At 33.8% G+C, this 24553-nt stretch overlaps 1 protein-coding gene across 6 annotated transcripts; it reads left to right on the top strand.

Annotated features, from left to right (window-relative positions):
- Positions 1 to 588: 588 nt before the first annotated feature.
- On the top strand, positions 589 to 17582 carry LOC128234980 (probable oxidoreductase PXDNL). 6 transcript variants are annotated; one of them, XR_008261093.1, is made up of 14 exons: positions 589 to 725; positions 1592 to 1873; positions 5511 to 5653; positions 6171 to 6357; positions 6879 to 7196; positions 7535 to 7716; positions 8181 to 8295; positions 10044 to 10178; positions 11144 to 11269; positions 12282 to 12501; positions 12944 to 12960; positions 13339 to 13568; positions 15003 to 16011; positions 16269 to 17582. XR_008261093.1 is itself a non-coding variant. In XM_052949642.1 (14 exons), exons 1-13 carry the CDS (start codon positions 656 to 658, stop codon positions 15156 to 15158), a joined length of 2181 nt encoding a protein of 726 aa, XP_052805602.1. In that variant the 5' UTR covers positions 589 to 655; the 3' UTR covers positions 15159 to 15200; positions 15454 to 17582. The 6 variants fall into 6 exon arrangements, 5 of the variants coding, with proteins under 5 accessions (XP_052805602.1, XP_052805603.1, XP_052805601.1 ...); XM_052949642.1 differs by having other exon boundaries at positions 15003 to 15200; positions 15454 to 17582; XM_052949643.1 differs by having other exon boundaries at positions 7535 to 7683; positions 15003 to 17582.
- The last annotated feature ends 6971 nt before the right edge of the window (positions 17583 to 24553 follow it).

Genomic DNA, 24553 nt, shown 5'->3' with positions numbered 1-24553 from the left:
TAAAACTCATAAGTTTATGTTTTTCGGTAAAGGATGAAGTCTTATCAGTAAATAAAAATAGTGAAAATATCAATTCGATAGTTTCACTGCAAACTTAGGCGTGAAAATATCAACTTTAAAACAAAGTACATACGATAACATATGCTCGAACATAAATACGATATGATATCATTGAGAATTTGTCAGCATTGCAAAGAAATTGTTCAACAGTTGGATATTTATAAGGGCTGCATTGGTTGTAATCAGCATACTTTAGAACACACTTTAATTTATTAAATCGTACTTATGATATCAGAGAGAATGGGATTTAGAAGCTTTCAAGAAACTTAATTCAACATGACTTGTTTATTTTTTCATTTCTAAATTTAATCATAGCAAAAGCCGACAACTTCCTTTTAATTTGTAGATGAATCAACCTCATACTTATAATTCACTCTTCATCCTTTTCATTTCAAGTGTCTTTAGTAGCATGAAAAAGAGACCTTCCTTATCTCTTAATGGCTTTGAAAACTCGGGAATAACTTGTTCGTATCCTGATTTTTGTCTTAAGTAGCAGAAAAAAGAGACCTTCCTTATACCTTAAGGGCTGTGGAAACTGGCGGATAACATATGCATAACCTGATTTAATATCACAGTCAAATTCATTGCAGAAAAGATGGACTATATAATTTTCATTTGTAAAATTGTTTATATTCTATTTTGTCTACCAAGTCATCAGTGCCAAAGTAAGACACTTTATTTTTAGACGTTTATAAATAACAATAACATCAAAAGTGAAAATGGGATGTACATTTAGGTCGCATTTTTTCATTGTTTTCCTCGTCATGACGCGTTTGACGAGGGCATAATGTATTTATATCAGACTGTAGAAATCCTTATCATGAATACCAAAACAATCTGGAATGAATATAATAGTGCTGACGTCAGAGGAACCGATTGTGTCTTTCTTGCTTCTAATACCAAAAGACTAGCGGCGCACATCTCGTGATATGATAATAAGCTTATAGATACTTTCAACATACTTGATATGACGCTTAAAAGTGACTATTAGATCAACCCATTTCTTCTATCCACGTTTCATGTAGGGCTTGCTTTAAATGCTTCTATACATTCGTTTGTATAAAAAAGCCGCAGTTAATTTAAAAAAGCAACACCCTGATGATTGTACATTCAATTGTATACATTATTGCATACATTATCCTTATCAAGTGTTTTTGGACAATATAAAATAATTATTTGCTCAATATTAAAAAACGAGTAAATTTTTAGATCATAAACAAGATGAATTCGCAATATGATTTGTTTTTGGACAGGGGCGTGTTATATTTCTGTCAGAACAGACACCGTTGTATATATAAAGACAATATGGGGATTGATGGTAACAGATAACCAATTGCGTTATGTGTGACCATGCTAAAATGCTGACATAATATTAAATAATATAAAAAGTGCGTGGTATTAGTTTTATGTTTTTACGAATCTATTAAAAATTATCCTGAAATAAAGTCCATTTATAGCATTTTTAGAAAGAGTAGATTATCTTGATTATAGCAACATACATTTGTTATCAACGGTCAATTTGCTTTTGCAGAATGTGGCACCTTACGGGTCTTAAATACCGACGACATCAATCAAGGTGAAGATGTGAGACTAGAGTTTTCAATTAACCGAAGTTATAACACAAATTTGGTCGGATGGTGGAAATATAAAAAATGGATAGACACTACTTTACCTCGTTTCTCTATTGACATTCAACCTGACCGTGTCATGTTGATAATACGTAACTTCACAGTCGTGGATAACGGTGAATATGGAGTGAAATTAAGAAATACAGACTGTTCACCACCGAGAAATATTTTACTTACGGTGAAAGGTAATCTAAAACTAAACTGTAATAGCACTTGATTTCCCTATTATCTGTGTTGAAACATGCATGGTTTAATTTATGCTAAAGTGTCTTTTAAAAGAAGAGATTAAGCCATTTCATATCCTATTATCATATATCTTTTTCGCTGACGAAAATTGCTTAAATATATGTTTCTACTTAATCTTATAGGTATAATGCTGTTTTGGCTACCATAAGATCAGTAAAGAAAAGGATTTCTGTTATGCTTTTCGATGAAATATGAAGTTTTATAAGTGAAAGAAATACAATTTCCACTGCAAACTAAGAAGTTAAGAGATCAACCATAAGAACTACTTTTCAAATTAAATGTAGTTTCTTCCCCTTGATGAAAACCAAACCAATCAGTTTTAGACCAGTTAATGTTGCCCAAAATGTCATATTTAAAAAGGTTGAATCAAGATATGATTGGAAATAAATATATTAGAAAAATGGTAATCCTGTCTATAAACGGTTTCTCGAACTGTAAGCTAAATACTCGATCATTTACTTTCATACTAAACAAATTATAGACGAAAAGACAGTTCAAACATAAGCTCGATGTTATATCTATCAAGCTACTGTTCGACTTCCCTGAAATTCACACAACAATAAACTGTTTTTTTTACCCACCCACGCATATAATTTCCAGAATTATCTGGAAAACGACCCGTCTTCTAGCGAATCAGACTGATCTCTGACAGTGAGGGGTGATTCAATACGATAATATCATGAAACATACGCTTAAGCTTGGAAAACTGTTTTAAATCCAATCTTAATTCACATTTGTTTTTGTAACACGTTCGACTTTTCCAATCTTTTATGCAGTAAATGGCGAACAGTATAATTTGGTCATATATTCACGCACCGTTCAATTAGAAAGCGCTTTCGTGCAGTGAGTAATTATTTAGAACATGGATGCCTTAATAAAAAATCATTGATTAATATCCATTTAATGTTTGCAATAAATACCAGTAAATAATGAACTATAAAACACCCTTTGAAAACAGAAATAGAGAACGGAAATAGAAATGACAGCTTCTTAATCTGTGATCAAAACTTTGCGTGAGGGTCGTCCCACAGGTAGCGGCGTAGTAAACACTATTACAAAAAGGGGGTATTTTGCAACATATATACTACTCAAAATTTGATAGGGATCATGTCTTTTAATATAAAGTACATACGTATTTCAAGAAAACGATATATCAACACTAAATGTTATCAAATGGCATTGTTTCAGGTTTCAAATGTCATAAGAAATCAGTACCAAACCAATTCCGTTCAAGCGTAACGGACTCCTAAACATGATAGGGGTCAAAAGCAGGCATATATCAGGTTGTCAACAAATTGTTAAAGTCAACAGAATATCTTTAAACTTTTATTAAACCAATGTTAGTAGCGTGTGTGATGTCCACGAGCGTCAATAACAGCTTGACATCGCCTCCGCATGTTGCTGATAAGCCTCCGGAGCTGTTGCTGAGGGAGTCTGGCCCATTCCTCCTGAAGCGCTGCTCTGAGCTGAGGGACCGTTGTTGGCTGGACCGGACGAGCAGAAACAGCTTTCTGAAGCATGTCCCAGGCATGCTCGATCGGGTTCATGTCGGGGGAACGAGCTGGCCAGTCCATTTTCTCGATGGTAGCATTTTCCAGATTCGTTTGTGATGTTTGCTCTGTGTGGGCGCGCATTATCATCCATGAGAATGAAATCAGGACCGATTGCACCTTCAAACGGTCGAACATAAACGTCCAGGATCTCGTTACAATAACGAACAACCGTCAACGTACCGTTTTCAATTACGTGTAAGACTGTTTTCCCGTGCATGCTGATTCCGGCCCATACCAAGACTGAGCCCTTGCCATAACGGTCATGTTCGGCGACACAAACTGGAGCAAAACGTTCATTACGTTCCCTTCACACTCTGGAACGTCGATCTGTAAAGTCAATACAAAACTTTGTCTCGTCTGTAAAAAGCACTGTTGTCCATTCGTTTAACGTCCATCCAACGTGTTGACGTGCCCAGTCCAATCGCTCCTGGATGTGGTATCGGGTCAATGGGATGCGAATTGCCGGTCGTCGTGCCATCAAGCCAGCACTATGCAAACGATTTCTAATGGTTTGCGTTGAAACTCTTACGTTTGTGGCGTTCTTGAAGTCATTACGTAACGAAGTGGCGTTACGAAAGCGGTTACGTCTGGCTAAAACCGCAATGTAACGATCCTGGACGTCAGATGTAGCCTTTGCACGACCACCACCATGTCGATGTTGAGCATTTCCATTCGTTTGATAACGATTCCACATCCTGCAAACTACACTTTGTGACACATTCAGGTGTTCTGCCACAGTCCTCTGAGACAACCCTGCCTCCAGCATTCCAATGCCAACATGCAATTCATCAGGAGTTAAACGTCTTCTGTTTGGCATTTTGAACACAATGTGGTAGATGGTCCGAGTAAAAATCGAATACACGAAGCGAAAAACAAGAAATGACCACATGTTCAAGTTGTTACATGTATGCCAAAACGCCTTATTTCGTGGGTATGCAGTTTTCCGTGCCGCCCGTGCACGCGCTGGTAGAAATACAATCAAAACCATCGAACATTCTAGAGGCCTACGAAGGGATAAAACTAATGCTTTGAAATTAAATAAGCATGCTTATTTGGTTAAGATTTTACAAATAACTAATCAAGTGATCCTTATCAAATTTTGAGTAGTATATATTAAAATGCCAATAAAACTCCGAAAATAAGCAAAGATTTTTTTTTTTTTATTTCAGTGTAAAATCGTATTTAATTTATTATTATAAGACAACTATATGACACATGAGAAATAAAATACGAACCTACACTGCAATCAACAACTGTCTTCTATATATAAGTCAAGATGACAGTACGACAGTAGAACAGCACCATCAATATTTTTATTGAACATGGTGTCAATGATAGCATACAGGATAACAACATCTTTTGACAACCCATCAAAACAATATACCGTTGAAAATAACTTGTTTCTTTTAGCAACTGTTAAGTATGTTAGTGGTCAACATTATAGTTTTTCCAATAAAAAGGCAGTATTTCTCCAGACAGTTATTTCAATAAATCGTCAGTCAGCCTTTATTGACCCGGCTTTAAAAATATTAGCTGTAGCAGCTTTAAATACGAATACACCCAGGAGCAGTCGCTTTGCTCCGGGCTCTTTTGTGTTCCAGCATGCAGCGTGCTTTACAAGTTTAGCTGTGACGTGAACGGTGTCAATATAAATAATACCCGCACTAAACGAAACATGAGTCGATCGATATCGTCGATATTGTATTGTCGGAAAACTTGAGAAATACCAATAATTAATGAAGAGAAACCATTAAACTTTTTCACAAATATTTTTTAATGTTAATCGGACTTGAGTTGGTAATTCTAAATCATAGGAACATAACTGTAAACTTGTTTAAAATGCAGGAAATTGCACCATTTTGGATACGAAAATTAAAAAAAAAATCGACGTCGGGAGGGGACACCGCTCCCAAACCCTCCCCTTCCGACATGCCTTATGAAATTCCTGGCGGAAACCCTGCATGCATATAGTTGAAAAAAAGTTCTTGGTTAGTACGTTGTGCAATCGTGATTAACATTTCAGAGACAAAGGTACTTTCCATAAATCCCAAATTCGCTGAAAGCTTTAACATCCCAGAGATTGATTGTGCAAATTGCCTGGTGGGAACTGTTTGCGTCTACAAGAAAGTGGAATGTATTGTGTTTGGAGTCAGCAGGAAAGACCTGGTGACTACCTTCTAATCTCGAAATATTTATCCAATCACTTGTTTATGTTAAGCCACTAGCGTTGAAAGAAAAAACATACATAAGTCCACCAAACACGTAAGCCCAAAACAACTTTTTGGTCTGTTTAAAAATCGGATCCATGGACATATAAGAGAAATAAATAGAGCATATTGTGTTTGATTAACGACAGTTACAATGTGTTAAACAAATAGCTGTAAGCACTAACACCGTTCAGTCGGTATGTAAATGAATACTTCACCTAACCTCATAATTACGTTTTGCAGTCATTTACAGTCAAAGTCTTAACATTTCAACATGCACCAGGAACGCCGTTCGATAATAGTATGACTCTCGATGAAACATTCCTTTAATTTATCTTCTATTTTTTCTATGCTGTGCTTCATTGCATTTTTCATACACAACTGTAATGTTTGTAAGTAGAAAATGCTACATAAATACATTTGAGTCTAACGAAATTAACTCGTCCACCATTAACATTAATATGTACTTTTTGAAGAACATAGAGATGAAGCTGAAGAAAAATGGTCAAGATGTACCAAATGTGACTGTGGAAGCTTCCTCCTTTTATCGAGCATTTTATGACTACATGCCGAGTGCAGAAGATACAGATCATACCGTTACTTGCGAGGTTACTAGAGCTGGCCAACAGCCGGTTACAGTATCAATCACTCTTGTAATTCTGCGTAAGTTCTTTTAATGTAATCATATTGTATTACATGAAAATACATTTACATTTTATGTTAAAACAACAACAACAAAAAACCACAACCAGTGCAACGTCGCATTGTTTAAATTCATATCGAAAAGAGCAAACTAAGGGATTGGGCTACGAGATTTTCCAACATCAATAACGGACCTTTATCAAATGTCGCATTATATATATTAGTTTTTAATAAGTGAGTGCAATCATGGCATAGATTGCTGAGTGTCAAAACCATTTGGCGACGATTTGTTTTTTTTATTATTGTTGAGTTGACTGTCACAGAAAATATTCTTTCAGTCAAATTCCCTTGCTACAACATTATTATTATGAAGCGAGACATAAATATTGTTCAATGATTTTTAGAACCAATTAAGTGCGATATAACATATTGAGAATACAACTGCATTTTATAACATTAGAGAAGTCTTACAGATTAAAACGAATACTATAACGTTCCTTATTTTACAATTAATGAATTAACGTTCATATTTTGATTTACAGGGAAACCATCGATTCCTGAAATTATATTGCCGGCTTCAGTTAAAGAAGGAAATACTGAACATATTACTTGCAAAGCATTCAACGCCAGACCAGAGCCAAGACTCTACTTCACGTACAATAAAACAACTTACAATACAAGCAACAGCTTTTCCAAAATGAAAGACGATAAAACAGTTGATGCTAAAACAATTTTCGAACAAACGTTCAGCCGATATGACAATACTAGGAGTTTAAAATGTTGCGTTGAGTTTAAAGAGTTTGACAAAAACACACCGAAAATGTTAACGAATTGCTCGACTTATGTCATTGATGTGTTATGTAAGTATATCTTAGTTAAAGGAGTGCATTATGTTAAACAGATTAAAATGGAAAATATGATTAAAAAAATAATCAGAAAAAAGAACTGCTTGTTTATTATGTAATGACAAAGTGGGGAATTAATGCACTGTTTGTGCATACATATATTTCAGATATTCAAAAACTATGTGCTATGGACATACTTATTGAGGATGCGATATAATTTAGATATGAGAACTTGTCATTTATACGTTGCAAAATAATTGTGTGAATTTTAAAAAAAATGAATTGCACGCATAGGTGTCCACACGAATTAATTCTTTTTCTGAAGGCTTCAAAATTGTTATTTTTTGAACCAGTTCCACCGAAGTTTCTACAGATTGAGGAATTAAACAGAACCAACGATGAAGAAGGTAATACCAATCTCATGCTGCAGTGTACAAGCGACGTATCTAATCCAGATAGTACAATAAGATGGAACATTTCCCCAAATGTTAAAAGATCCCAGGTAAAGGAAAAGGTTAACGAACTGTCTGGAAATGTAAGGACTTAGGTCATATATAATTATTTTTTTTTATAAAAAAAATATTATATTCTATTTAATGCTTTAGTTACGCGCATTGTTTCTTACAATCAAGATTTTGCGTGTTTAATGAGATAATCAGCAACAATAAGAAACAGCTAGTTATATAATTTATGTAAGCGTAAAAATACTTCGGTTTGAGATTACCTTCACTGTTACAAAGATGTCAAGCTTTTAAGGTGATGGCATAATCATGTTGTGTTTTGTGTAATGCATTTTTGTCAGGACTCCACAAGTCTGACAATTCTAAAATAGTCTTAAGGTTTTTTATGTTTGCAATATTGACATAACTTGTTTCATGTTTTCTCCAGTTAGAAGAATACATTAAACGATATGTGTATCAAACCATCATGTTGAAATAACATTAAGTATTGCATTACAGTATCAATGTTAAATTATTGATGTTCACTATCCATTTGCAGTTTTTATCTGCAAACCTAAGACGACATAACAACGGAGAAACGTTATCATGTTACATAGAAAATCCTGCGTTTCCGGAAATAAAAGTTACCGAAACCTATACACTCAACATCACATGTAAGTTAGCACGGCATTACTGATAATTAGAATTTAATGGTAACTACAAAATGATATTATCAAAAACATAGCAGAACTTCAAGCATCCTAAGTTCTAAAAATGTCCCTGTTGAATGCAGATGGATAAAAGCAACCATACACTCATCATTCAAAGCTTTAATAATGACCCTATCGGAATACACATGGTTGAAGGTCAAACTGACACTCATCGTTTAAAGTTCTGACTATGACCCTGTTGCAATACACATTGTTGAAGGTCAAACTGACACTCATCGTCCAAAGCTCTAACTATGACCCTGTTGCAAAACACATGGTTGAAGGTCAAACTGACACTCATCGTCCAAAGCTCTAACAATGACCCTGTTGCAATACACATGATTGAAGGTCAAACTAACACTCATCGTCAAAAGCTCTAACAATGACCCTGTTGCAATACACATAGGTGAAGGCCAAACTGACACTCATCGTCCAAAGCTCTAACAATGAACCTGTTGCAATACACATGGTTAAAGGTCAAACTGACACTCATCGTCAAAAGCTCTAACAATGACCCTGTTGCATACACATTGTTGAAGGTCAGACTGACACTCATCGTCAAAAGCTCTAACAATGACCCTGTTGCAATACACATGGTTAAAGGTCAAACTGACACTCATCGTCCAAAGCTCTAACAATGACCCTGTTGCAATACACATAGGTGAAGGTCAAACTGACACTCATAGTCAAAAGCTCTAACAATGACCCTGTTGCAATACACATAGGTGAAGGTCAAACTGACACTCATCGTCCAAAGCTCTAACTATGACCCTGTTGCAAAACACATGGTTGAAGGTCAAACTGACACTCATCGTCCAAAGCTCTAACAATGACCCTGTTGCATACACATGGTTGAAGACCAAACTGACACTCATCGTCCAAATCTCTAACAATGAACCTGTTGCAATACACATGGTTAAAGATCAAACTGACACTCATCGTCAAAAGCTCTAACAATGACCCTGTTGCATACCCATTGTTGAAGGTCAAACTGACACTCATCGTCAAAAGCTCTAACAATGACCCTGTTGCAATACACATGGTTAAAAGTCAAACTGACACTCATAGTCAAAAGCTCTAACAATGACCCTGTTGCAATACACATAGGTGAAGGTCAAACTGACACTCATCGTCCAAAGCTCTAACAATGACCCTGTTGCAATACACATAGGTGAAGGTCAAACTGACACTCATCGTCCAAAGCTCTAACAATGACCCTGTTGCAATACACATAGGTGAAGGCCAAACTGACACTAATCGTCCAAAGCTCTAACAATGACCTTGTTGCAATACACATGGTTGAAGGTCAAACTGACACTCATCGTCCAAAGCTCTAACAATGACCCTGTTGCAATACACATGGTTGAAGGTCAAACTGACACTCATCGTCAAAAGCTCTAACAATGACCCTATTTGAACGCAAATAGATTTAGGACGAACAGAAAATTATTATCTCAACGTATGAACTCAGAATTGTAAACCTAATTGTTGTTAGCTTTAAAATTCATGAACTGCACTGGACTTTTTTACTGGATATACTTGTAATCTGCAGAATGTCTTTCAATTTAAGACAATTTTTCAGCTGTTCATGTTAAATCAAAATATATTACCACGTCATAAAATAGTTTTCCTTTAAACGAGTATAATGATGTCGATTATCTCGTTGTTCACTTCTGAACAGTCGGTAAAATGTTGTCTTTTCACGCTTTCAGACAAGCCGTTCATTAGCTTTTCTCCCAGTTCCTCAATAACGACCTACGTGGATGACAGTATAAGCGTTTTATGTCAATGTGACGCAAACCCACCAGCTAAGATCGAGTGGTCGAACACTTCTTCGAATGAAATAGGTACTTGTAATATTCTGATTTTGTAGGATAGCATAAAACATATTTTATTTTGTTTTAATGCTCCAAATAAATATTTCAAAGCAATAGAAGCATATACTTGTTACAAAAACTGAAAAAAGTTTGATGGAAAAGAGGTTATTAAAATACTTATAGAATCATACATAGTTCACAATGGCTTTCGGTTGACTTATTGCCCGACGGCTTCAGCATTGGGTAATTTGTAAATGATTTTAACCGGTTTAGAAAATTAAATTGTGGAAAAGCATATGATTTAATTAGCAGGAAGTCTGAAAGGTACAAAATGAAACATAACAAATTGATTTTGAAATGCAATAGTTATTTTAAATAAAAAGTAACTATAAAATTGAAATAAGAAAACATTTTTTTTCGCGTGTCTACGGAAATAAGACCGATGTAATTCAATTCTTCAAATACTTTTACATCTGCTGATTTTGACGTCCATTGTAACATGTGAGGACAGCTTGGGCCGATCAAGCCTATGATCAGTTTCATGAAATTCTTCGGCTCGAATGACATTTCGCTGGAATAATTAACATTTTCCAGCGTTAAAAGCAAAACAAAACGTTTCAACAAAACATTACCTTGTCTTATTGCTATTTGACCTTCACCGAATGCAAACATTCGGTATGAATCCAGGTAGTACTCGTTACACTGAATCACGGAATGTGTCATTTACGGTGAAACTAATTTTACTTGCCTAACACCGCAATCTCTTAAATTGTTTGCTTGTATTAATGTTTGACTTCCAGGTTTTCGTCGGCCTTTTTTCGTGAAAATGACGTCATGGTGCACGTTCTCGTATTCCTCGATAAATTATGACCTAATCGCCCTCACGTGCCGTGATAATCTCACGGGCGGAAACAATATTAATTTTGCGGAAACGAATTTCTTCTGTAAAATGTTACTTTATATAGTAACATGTGTAATAATACTTGCTAATTCAGGTGAAAGGACTGAAGTGAGCCTTGAATTGAAAATGCAATTTCATTCCACTGGTCGTCATAACTTTACGTGCAATGCAACAAATGCAATGGGGTCGGCAGAAAATGCAGTCCTTATCTTGGTAAAAGGTATGTACACGTCGATGAAAATCTGTTTTGATGTTAATGAGGAGACTGTTTTTTATTTCGTTGGAGGTTTTGCTAAATAACCGCAAATGGGTCATGTCAACATTGGAGAAAAACCGTTCTTAACAGTGAAAGGAGACCATGTTGACATGACTCGTTCGTGGTTATCTGGTAGTTCTTATCATCGTTGTGAAAGCCGATGGGTGTGAGTAGTATTGAAACAACGGATATGAATGTTTAAATGTTAAAACCTTGCACAATAACTTATTGTTTGCAATAACTTCAAACTGTTATAAATGACAAGTTCTCATATCTAAAAGCAATGGATACAATTGTATAATTTTTTAAGGTGACACTCTTATTTAAATCGGTACATTCATGTATAACAAACATAACGTTTGAATAAGAAACCCTTACCTTCTTCCTGAGTAATGCAATTTATGCATTTATTGAAAATATTTACAACTGATGACAAGATCATAACCATGTTTATGATAGCTGAAAAAGCAAACATATTAAATGATTGGTGAGTTCTGAAAGATTAACTGCGATCTACTATTGTCTCATAAGGTAAATATACCGTATTTTCTGCACCTTTCTTTCAAATTTAACTCGGCATCCTTAATAAAAAACAACATTGTTTTCCACAGGTATTCATCCTTTTGAGTATTTTAAAACAATAATATAAATTGTGGTTAATCTTATTTGGGAGTCAAAGTGCATCTGTGTCGGAAATAAAATAAATTATTTTACCAAATATGTTCAAAGATTCCTCGGGAATTCTGATGCTGATAGGTTATACGTTTGGCGTTTAGGAAAAAAAACAGCTGCTATGAGAAGACCGAAAACAATCCCTGCAACTTCAATGAAAACGCCCGTACTTCTCCCGGAGCTACGTAATGAATAATGTCCACGCTTTTTATCATCTTTGCTATGTATTGTATGCATCTTCAGGATCGCTTTTTCGGGATTGTGGTCGTAAAAAGTCACCTGTATCAAATTTCATTTATTGTAGAAAAACCTTCTGAATTAACAAAAGCGATTCCAAGGCCTACGTCACTATCCACTGGTAAAGTCATCTCTTCATCCATGCTGATTGGAATTATTTGCGGGTGTCTGGCGATTGTACTTATCGTTATAATAGCATTCGTTTGTGTGGTGGTTGTATGGAAAACACGAGAGAAAACACCGACTAGAGAACGTTCTGATAATGTGCTTATTCAGGAGGGAGAACCGTATGTTTTCTCGATTTAAAATTACTCGTTCATGTTTATAGTGTAAAATATCAAAGAATCTTTAAAATGTGTAAATATCATCGTTGTTCGTTTAAGTTAAAGCTTTAGATTTAAACAGTATTTGTCACTGTCACTTAAAACATTAGTTTATTTTTTATATTTTTGGTTTGGTTTTACAAAAACCTGTTAAAATAGGTATCTGTCACTTGCTATTTTGTGTGTTTTCATCAAACTAGACTTAATTTCAACAAAGTTTAAAAACATCAAACAATTTTGTACGTGAGTCCCTCAAGACTATCAATTACTTTCTGCAGATCAAACGACTTTTTACTGCTGAAGAAATGTTCACAGTTTATGTCAGGGACAAACGCTGTATTTGATAATGTCGGAATATTGATTGTATAATCACAAATCTAATCATCCACCTTTATGTCTTTTGCAGGAGTTTTCAACCGCTAGGTAATTGCATGTAAACTGTTGCATTCCTAATGTTATCTTCGTCTTTTCGGAATGCTCTTTTTACAGTTTTACGACCTGTGTACAGAAAAAGAATAAACATTGCTTCTAGCGGTATTGTTAATGAATTTTGTTGATTAAGTTTGCTTCTTTATTTCGGAAACATTCTACCAAAACATGATATTTGTTACAAGTACCAACTTACTTGAATGAATTGTATGATTACTGACAACAGTTATGATTTGAAAATACTCAATGTATAAAATAAATTGAAATTGATGAAGCCAACGGTTCAACACAAATGCCAATGTGTAAAGAAATGGATAATGAAATTATTTTCAAGCAGTAACTAAATGGTGAGTTATTTATATTTCTGGAAAGGTCCTGATTACAACGATCTCGCTGGCACCAATCCCGTTGAAGCTCCATCTGGAGCTATTCCTGGGCCGGTTGAGTATACCTGTGTTGTTAAAAGGGCAGTGGGACAGGCTACAAAACCTCAGGTTCTTAAAAGCACCAAACACAGTGATGCTCCTTCTGAAGCTATTGCTGAGCCGGTTGAGTATACCAGTGTTGTTAAAAGGGCAGTGAGACAAGCTACAAACCCTCAGGTTCTTAAAAGCACTGTATTCACTATCACATAAACTCCCTGTAGTGAATATATTCCAAACTCCCTGTAGTATGTGTTAAACTCGCTGCATTATTTTAAATTCCCATCGGTAGTAAAAACGTCTAAAATTGCCTGTACTAAATTTGTCTTATAGTCCCTGTATTCATTACGTCTTTAATTCTCTCTGTTTAAAATGTCCTAAACTCCAGGTAGTGTACATGTCCTAAACTCCTTGCAGTGAATAGGTATTTAACTATCTGTAGTAAATTCTTTAACTCCTTTTAGTTAATATGTCTGAAACGTTTTCAACTCCCTTAAGTTATATGTTTAAATCTTCTCAATTGATTGTGCCTCAAACTCCCTATACTCAAAATGACATGGACTTCTTGCTGTTAATTTGTCTTTAACGCATTGTAGAAAATATGGTTTCCACTCCATGTACTCCATAATATGACATACACTCTTTTATTAGTCTTTAACGTCTTATAGTACATATGGCTTCCACTCCATGTACTCCATAATATGCCATAAACTCCTTCATTTATCTTTAACGCATTGTAGTAAATATGGCTTCCACTCCATGTACTCCATGATATGCCATATACTCCTTCATTTGTCTTTAACGTCTTGTAGTAAATATGGCTACCACTCCAGGTACTCAATAATATTTCATAAACTCCTTCATTTGTCTTTAACGTCTTGTAGTAAATATGGCATCCACTCCATGTACTCCATAATATGTCATAAACTCCTTCATTTGTCTTTAACGTCTTGTAGTAAATATGGCTTCCACTCAATGTACTTAATAATATGCCATGAACTCCTTCATTTGTATTTAACGCATTGTAGTAAATATGGCTTCCACTCCATGTACTCAATAATATGTCATAAACTCCTTAATTTGTATTAACGCATTGTAGTAAATATGGCTTCCACTCAATGTACTCAATAATATGCCATAAACTCCTTTATTAGTCTTTAACGCCTTGTAGTAAATATGTCTTCCACTCCATGTATACCATAATATGTCATAAACGCTTAAATTTGTATTTAACGCATTGTAGTAAATATGGCTTCCACTCCATGTATACCATAATATGCCATAAACTCCTTAATTAGTCTTTAACGTCTTGTGAATAAAGCTTACACACACTGTTTGTAATAATTTTATGTCTTATAATACCTATAGTGAAAATGCTTTTAAATACCCAGTTAACAAATCTTAAATTCCTTGAAACTGTAATTAAAATATTAAATTATATTGATGATCAACTGCAGAATACGGTTTGGTCGGTTTAAATATTTATTCCGGTATTTTAGCCTCTCGTTCATGTCCATGTCCATCTTTAAATAATGATACAGAGTAAAACAAACATTCGTAGCAGTTGCTGTTTTTCATCGAATGATATCTTCTAACATATTTTTCTCCATTAAGATCGAAGATGGAGCACTCATCTACGCTGATCTTGATCTACCGGCAGAGGGCTCCACACGAAGAAAACCAACAGTGAATTCAGACGCCGAAACTACATACGTTTCAATTGATTTTGCGCAGACAAAGAAAATGAAGCGATCTGTGTTAGACGATTAGTCACAAAATTATTCTTGTGGAAAGATGACCACATGACTATTTGTATGTTAATGTTATATTGCATGATTAGCATATTATACGTGGAACAGTTTTGATACCTGGATAACTTTATATATTTTTAACGTAATTCTGCCCTTTTTCAAAAGTTTGAGACCGACGGCATATACTTATATTTTTAGGTAACGCGTCCAAGTGTCAATGACTTAAAACAGACCTCTAGTCCTAACATTAATCATGCACTAGTACTGACACTGTAACGTTAGGATGAATTATATCAGCTTGTTTATTATTGAAGGTATTGAAAAAGAACTGTGACTGATGTTGGAAAAACTTGTCGCCCGATTATCTTGCATTTCCATACTGCTGAACTTAAACGATGTGACATTACTTATGACTTATTAATTGTGTTGCGTAAATATTCATGCAATACCTTTATTGGCCTTTTTTTTCAAAATGTATCTTTATTATCGGAACAAAACTACGATACCATTTAAAAATGTAGTATTTTTGTCTTAATATTATCAACATGTCACAACGTAAAATTTATTGTTCAGTTAAGTTATTTTGCTGAAAGCAGCACTGAATATTAGTAACGACATATTCGTTAAACGTTTTGTTTGATTTGTTCAAGTATACTTTACTGGTGTTCAGAATATTTTGTCAAAATTGGTCATGCTATGAAACAAACAAAACATTTTCATTTCTACGCGCAAATTATCGTATAAATCCGTATTTTTTATCATTGTGTTCAGATGATTATTGTTTTGAGGCACAAAGACCACAAAATGACAATTGGTGAGAACGAATACGACAAAAGTTGGCTATACACTGGGGATGAATACCTTCAAATGGGGTAATTTTACACAGTCGACTTTAAATTTAAGACTGTACCTTCCAATATGTGTGAGACTTCAAACGACATAATGACATATTTTCAAACTTTCTTCCACAAGTTGATAATTGTTGATAATTGTGTACAGCAGGCTAGTCATATCAAAACACATTGAAGGAGTTTCGTAAAAGACGGTTCAGTTTAGTGAACACTTGATTTTCATAGTACGAGGGGTATTATTTCCTTGTATGGTAAAGGGTTTTCTGTTTTCATTTCAGACATACACGAGTGTACGTATAACGCATAGCTTTACTGTATGTATTAAAAGCAAACACATTATTTTGCACAGCTTTAACCGTTAAATTTATAATGTTATATCATGGAACTTGTTCTCTGATTATAAACCAGTATGCACGTTTAAGAACAATTTCCTTCATCTTGGTTATCTCGCCAATGCAATTGGATTCAAATGACAGAAGGTTTTATGTAAACACATGTAATTCTAAACCCCTTGTTAAATAAACTCTATATTTCAAATATATAGCCATATTCGTTTTTGCCTAAATATATTTTATTATATGTGACATAAATTTAAGTTTTCAGGCTAAGGATGTATAGAATATTACAAAGATTGCACAATCATTGGCAATGTATCTGCCTAAACTTTTGTTTGTTTCACATAACGCAGAACCTAGTTTGTTTGCTAGGTTTCCAAGACCTTTATCATTGATTATGTTTTAATGAAATTCTTATGAAGTATTGAATCTTATATTAGTGTATTAGTGACCGTTAAATAATGAACTATCAGAAATTAAGATAAGCTGAATGGTTACCTTTCAATGAAAGTTGTATACGGCATTGAAAAACTCCTTAATAAGACTTTTATTAAGAGATTTGACTCAAGTTGTCAATTAATTTTTAAGAAATCTTTGGGATAATTATCACAATAGGATAACTCGTACAGTAACACTTGTTTTTTGTTTGTTTGTTTTTTTTAACTGAACAACACTGTTCTCGCATGAGACAGAACACATATAATTAGGTTAACTTTTGGATACCAGTAAAATACAAATACACAATAAGCCTTAACTATACTCTTTGTAAAGCACACTATTGTCTGTAATAAGAAGACGATTCCACATAAAATAATGAAAACTTAATCATAATGTTGGTATTCTTTGGGACATATATAATAATACAAAATATTAATACACATTTTGACGATTAAATGAAACATTTTGAATTTAAAAGATTGTTACTGTTATTTATACAAATTACTTTTTATGACTACCCCAATCTTAAAGTATTCACATAAATATTACCTACAATAAAAATAAATAATTTGTTGATATTTTGAGATTAACATAAAAACACAATATTGTCTTGTAAATTAAACATCAGTTTTGAAAATAGTATATAATGAAATAAATTATTATTGAATAAAATTGTCCAAAAAACATTTATATTGATCTTGTGACTTTTCGGATCATTAAAATTTATGATATGCTATTTATGATTGTTTTCCCAACCTGAAGCAGATGTATATAATATTATCTTTCATTTTTATCGCTAATAAAATACTTATACCTCAACCGTATTTGTTACAAGGGATAAAAGTTGGATTTAGTCAACAAATGTTCACGTTCAAAGAAATTCATTTTGTTTTAAATATTAGCTCAGGATACAGTACTTAAACAAAATAAGTGTGAAGAAAAAGAAAAATGTTGAAGCTCTCGACTGTTTGATTATAACATGAAAACAACATTTGTGGGCAATTTTCTTTCAATACTATTTGTTCACACTAGTTCTTCATTATGTAACGTTTCGAATATGGTCTTCTCACATGCGTTTTCAGTTCGTATAATATTGAACCTTATCTTAAACATTTTCACCTCAGTTTCTACTTATAACATAATGGAATAAAACTAATATTATATTATGTTACAAATCTTGTCCCTAGGGTATCAACTTTTAAAAATATTGACCTTAATATTTATCGTAGTATCCGTATCCACATCATGTGTGTAGCCTTCTTAAATCCATGCGTACCGAATATGTTTTCCCCTCCCAATCCTGCATAATACATTATCATAAACTATATTTCTTGTCTTGACGCCAAATTGTGCTAATTTTGAGCTTCTGGATACCTTGTACCACCCTATTGAGTCCCAATTTCCCCTTAATCCACTATCTGTTGCGTACCACATAAACAAGATTTCAGGCATATTCCGTTAGCAATATCCGAATGTGAAGCAGAACAATGTGCATATGATCAGGATTGTTTGCAAAACTTACTTTCCTTTTCCGTTTGCAGACAAGCAGTTAATTTTTGTTTCTTCTGTCTACTCTGTAGCTAAGTCATTTGATGAAAGTATTACCATTTAAAGCTGAGGGGACGCAAATCCATATGCCATGATCGAATGGCTTAACACGTATTTAAAAGAGATATATAAGAATTTGATCTGATTAACCATATCTAATTAATATTTGTTTCTTGTGTCCCTAGCATCAGTTATAGAGATATTACGGATTCAAGACTCTCAAAACCATACTTGACGAAAACTTAAAAGTCCCGAGAGATAAGAAAATATAAACAGTAGGAAGAGCGTTCAGTCGGTCAGGATAGTAGAAAGGACAAAATCAGCAACAGCCACTTACAATAATGTTCATTGATATTAAAAGGATTTTTAATGTCAAATGAAACTTTTGATAAATGGTATGTATTCATAATCTCTGCGGTAAAGGATTATTGGTTATTCGTGCGTAAATAAGGTTTCCTCGCGGATCATTTCTATTGAATTGGTCATTCGGAACGGGATAAAATAAACATCGTTTTCAAAATTGTCAAATCTTAAGTTCAGTATTTGTAGAATTGATATTTTTGATAGATTTACTCTTATACGTGTGAAAATGTCACTTGATTTTGTGACAATTCATGCCAACGAGCAGCTGGAATTCAGCAATTGGGAGCTTTTAGCAAGTTCATTAGACCTATCTTTCCAGTCGGGGTATATTTGCATGACGCCGGAAGTACCACGCGTCAAGTAGCCAAACACACCACGTGGCAGCGAATCGGTTATGTATCGCTGTTAAGAGACTGAAGGAACCTACAGTGATTATAAAAAAGTTAAGAGCGGCATCTGCGGAAATCATCGTCAACCCGAGTCATCCTTCCGGTGCATCAAGACCCGTCTTCACATCGAAGATCATGGCGACGGGCATGCGGGATCTTTTCGGCCCTACGGTTCCTATAAGTACTAGCACCAGCAAGATCAGTTATTTAAACATATAAATTGTACACCTTTCTAGTTCTTGTCGTATTGTTATTGTTATAAGTCTATCAAAGTGACCTGGTAAAGCTTTTTATATATTGTCGGTTAAAAGTGCGTTTAATGGCGAGATTTCTGTAAATAGAAAAGTGTTCAAGGGATAGTTTGGACCGTACAATGCATAACACAAATAGACCGGAATTGCATGTCTAAGAGACGATTCTGATTTAATTTACATAGTTTTAACCATGGATTTAAACCATGCAGACAATGATAATAGTAAGTAAATGAATGCTGATTAATTCCTCACTTTTTCAGCTACGTGTATATGAATGGGATATAAGGACCGTTTACAATTGACAGATTTGCTAACTAAGGTAATCTGAAAATCACACAGGCTCAATTCAATAACTTACGATTTTAAAACTAAATCAGTTGATTCATTCATACAGAATAAGGTTCATTGGTATATTTAGTTGGTTCAATCGATCTAGTTAAAAGAGCTATTTTCTATCATGCGCATGTACTGCGCATGGAATGTTACTTGTTCCGAAATGGTCAAAGTGCTGTTCTTTGGCCAACATTGTTTCAAGAAGATTTGAAGATCTCGGAGTTTGTCTAGATACAATCAATCTCGATAGGATTGATAGCGTCTTTCATTCTCGACGTTTTCCAAAATGCTGACTAACCGTTGTTTATTATTTGTACAATTATTTGTACAATTCCTCTTACCAGTGCTTCAGGATTTCATTTTCATTTAAATAATTTATCAAATATTTATCTAAGAGTCAGTGGAACCAATATACAAATTTAAATATGAAATAATAAGTTTTTATGTTTTAAACATTTTTTTCTTTATAAAGCGTGATTTCTCGATAATATATTAAAAGAGAAATAATATTACTTAAGATCATTTTGATCATAATTCTAATTAAAGATATAAGGAAGATAACTACGAGAATATGGCTTTATACTGTGTATTGGCTGATTCCCAAGTTAAACAACAAATATTCTTTGTGAACTAGAATGAAGCCAGATTTTGCGAGAAAACCAAAACATATGTTTTTCTTTTCCGAATATGTTGTACCGGAGTGTTTATTGTAGCAGGGTGTAACATAGACGATTGTGTAGTATTGAGATTATTACAAAGAAGCGAAACTTAAATGAAATTAATTTTGACAATACGGTACGTCACTGTATAGATTGCTTCCCAATGGAAGAACTTATATTTGAAGACGACCTTACGTTATATATATTGCCGATGTGTAATAATTCGCGGTTTGTATGAATGATAGATATGTTTTCAAATGCTCAAAGTACAATGGTGGTGTTAGCCTATATGTAGCTTCTTTTGTTTTAGAAAGTGAATTTTAAAAGTGTTAAGTTCAGTGATATAGCGTCTATTCGATTTCATCAAATGAGCAGAGCTTTGATTTCATGAGTTGCGATGCTTCGTTGTTCACGTGTTGAAATGTAATCAATATCTAACAGAAACAAACGTTTCTTTAACTTTTATTATAAAATGTTAAATCAATTAAAATGTCATTAGATTGCATACAATATGAAGTGAAATTCCGTATCCATTTTATTTTTTATTTAAATCATGCAATATGATACTCGGAAATAAAACAGGTATGCCATAAATGTTATTTTTTTCCTGAATTATGACTTGAAGTTCATTCGTAGTTTCCCTTAATTTAGATGTACCTAGCTTATGCAATATTTGAGGAGTTACAAAATGCTTCCTTCTTCGTTCGAGTTCGTGTGGATTCTTGTGTCAAGTTTCAAGTTATCGCAATAAATGCGAGGTTGCGAAACGCCTTCTTCCTGCTCGTGTTCAAGTTTGTGTGGAATACTGTTAAAGTTTAAATTACTTCAAGATTTATTTAAATAGTAAGGCTCTATTAAAGCAAGTGACTTGAACTGAACAAAGCTTTTAACATACTTGCCTGCCAGATGTATTCAAAACATTATAGGATAACTCATGTGTTTTTCTTACATTATTTGTAGCAGTAGCATACTAGTTTGTTTATAAAATCATTTTTTCCGTGCGGATTTTATACAGTCGTAATTTTAGATTTATTTAATATTGATATATTGAACACTTCTGAACAAATTGTTATGTAAAACCTTTAGACACAATTTAATCAGAGAATAAGGTATAATTTGGTAAAAACACTCAATTGAAATATAAGGCATATTGTCGTATAAACGCCTATGCCTGTTGTTCAAATAAGGCAAGCGCGATTCCATTTTTGTACATAGTGACGAAAACCTTGAATCTTTAGCACATGATTCACAATAAAATTATTTGTTTGGTCATCAGAAATATTTACATAACTGCTGGGCAATAAATAAATAGTTTGGTTCAGTCTGACTAATCAAAAAAATGAAGCCAGTTCCATTAATTTGGCTCTGTTTAACCATATTTGTCCAAATTAGAGTATGTTTTACACCTGCAGGTTTAATATAATGTCATTAAATAACTGATCACTGAATATCTTGCTTATTAAAAGGTTCAGTATTTTCCTCAATAACCCATTTTTACATGCAAAAGTTCCCAATTAAAATATAACTCGACATCCAAAAATAGCTAAACACAAGAGTGACCAAGATGCCTTACGGTTTCGGAGAAGTTTTTCTTATATCAGTCAATTTTAAACTAGCCCCGCGCCCAGGAGACAATGTGTTTAATGAACCAACAAGGCTTGAAGGAATCTGATAAAGCGCCACCTCAGGAACATTTCTGTTTTTGTTTGTTTTAAAACTAGCCAGTGTTTTCTGAGGATACAATTTTTAAAGTTTTCCATGAAGTCATATTGTGAAAACTAGCCCCTCCCCCAATCAGCTAAACGACTTACATTTACAGTTTCACAATACTGAAAAGTAACCAAAATGTGACAAATTTCTGGAGGATTCTGCGATATTTTTCCTGTAACTCTTGTTCTCAAACGCTTGATATGATGGTTTAGGTACTAAAATAACTTTAAATTCGTCAAAGAAAATGCGTGAAAATCTTAACTCAAACTGTAGCGTCTCTTCTAAAATAAAGAATTTTGAGATGATTCGATCTTTTGAACGAATGACTCTGAAATCAAAATAATGAATAATTCCATTCATTAATACTCAATCTTAGCGCAACCTTCACATTACCTTAACATTATGTGCTATATCTTACCCTGAGTGCAGCATTAACCTCATTTAACAAAAAGTGAGGTATCTTTATCTTAACGTAACCTTAACCGTACATTTATATATTGTTATACATCGCAAACTTCACCTTACCTTAACATAAAGTGTGATATACTGTCCTTAATGCAAAAAGCATTTTCCTTAAGTATAATTGTGATATCGTGCCCTTTATGTAAGCCAACCTTAACCTTAATTGAACATAGAGGGTGATATATTTTCCCAAATGCAACCTGCACATTACCTTAATAATTGTGAAATAATGTCCTTTATGCAGCCATCATCTTACTTTAGCATAAGTGTGATATGTCGTCCTTAAGGCAAACCTTACCTTAACATAAAGATATTTTATCCTGAATGCAACCTTCATCTTTAAATAAACACAAACTAACAGATAAGTAAAGATACATACTGACACTTCAAACAACATCGATCAACGTATTTTAACGCTAACTCAGGTCTCGAAGTGTTAAGTGTAAACTTAAGATATATTATAACTTTAGTTGAAAATATTTACATGAGCATTTAACAAATAGATCGAAGTAATAATTTGTATATCAATGCCACAGTACTGTATCGAAATGGCAAACAAAAATGGCAGAATACATACCCATGGTGTGACAAAAACATTGCCTTAGATCTGAGGTCATTCCGTCAAGAATTGTAGAAGCAATGTTGTACATATCAGAACTATAGATGGAACTCTGTGCTAGATTGGAAAAAGAACCGTGGATTCTTGATGAAACTAGCAATGCTACATTGTCTTTTAAAGCAATTTTGTTGTTTTTCGAATTCCTTGGATATTTTTATCTCATAACATTCCTAAGCACAGAACTGAACACCGTTTTCGGATAGGCCTTAAAATAACAACGTTACACATGTTTGAAGTTCTGCCGTACAGAGAACTTCAATAATCCTTACCTATTTACTTAAACCCAGGATGGAGTTACAAATTGTAAAAATCTTCAACATGGCCATAATCACAATCTATCTGCATTACAACTATTTCTACATCATTTTGCGCAGTTTTCATTATTGTATAAAACACAGACGCGCAGTTATCATTCTTTTGTAAAAGCACAAACACTGCTGTTTGCATTCATTTATAAAAATACAAACACGTAGTTATCAGTCTGGTATAAAAACACAAGCACTACAATAATCATTCATTTATAAATGCACAAGCAATGCAGTTATTATTATGTACAAAAACACAGTGACGCAGTTATCATCCTGGTATAAAAGATACAAGCGCACCAGTTAGCTTTCTTGTATAAAAAGCACAGATATTATTCTTGTATAAAATCACAAGCACTGCAGTTATCAATCTTGTATAATAACACCGGCAACGCAGTTATAATGTTTGTTTAAATAGACAAGCACTGCAGTTATCAGTCTTGTATAAAAACATAGACACGCAGTTATCATTCATGTATAAAAAGGCACGAGCGCCTCAATTATTATTATTATGTACAAAGAACAAGCCCGTGAGTTATCAGTATTTCGAGAAATGATGAACACCTTTAACAGAAAAAGTACACAATATAACTATTCAAGGCACGTCGTTAGCTGTTGTTTTAATATGATTTTTTGAAAATGTTGTTTTACATATCAAGTTGATTTGTTAAGACATCCAGCTATTTTTTATAGAATAAAATAATAAAAAGAATAAAAAAATAAAGTGAAAACATTTATTTCGCAGACAGGTATGGGATCGGACACCATATACATTATATTATTGACAGATGCTCTGGCTGAGTATTTATAACATCAAAATCAAAAGTTACAAGTTTTGAAGAATTTGTCAACATCGAAAAAAAGTTGTCAATATTTGAATGTTTGTTTGGGTTGTTTGGGTTGAAATCAAAATACTTGAGAACAAAACTATTAGTTTTGTTGATATATTTTTTATAAGGGAATACGGCAATGAGAAGCTTTCAAGAGGGTGTATTAAACATTTCAAAGCCGGCAATTCTATATAAATATTTGGATTAGTCAAACTCATATTACGAATCCACTTGCTTGCTCTTCATATCAAGTGTCGTAAGTAGCAGGAAATATCAGACCTTCCTGAATAATCTCTTTTTAGCTGTACAAAACTTCAT

This window comes from Mya arenaria, chromosome 5 (assembly GCF_026914265.1).
Source record: "Mya arenaria isolate MELC-2E11 chromosome 5, ASM2691426v1".
Taxonomy (NCBI): Eukaryota; Metazoa; Mollusca; class Bivalvia; order Myida; family Myidae; genus Mya; species Mya arenaria.
The sequence above is the reverse complement of the archived record's forward strand: the minus strand, read 5'-3'. Positions and strand labels throughout refer to the sequence as shown.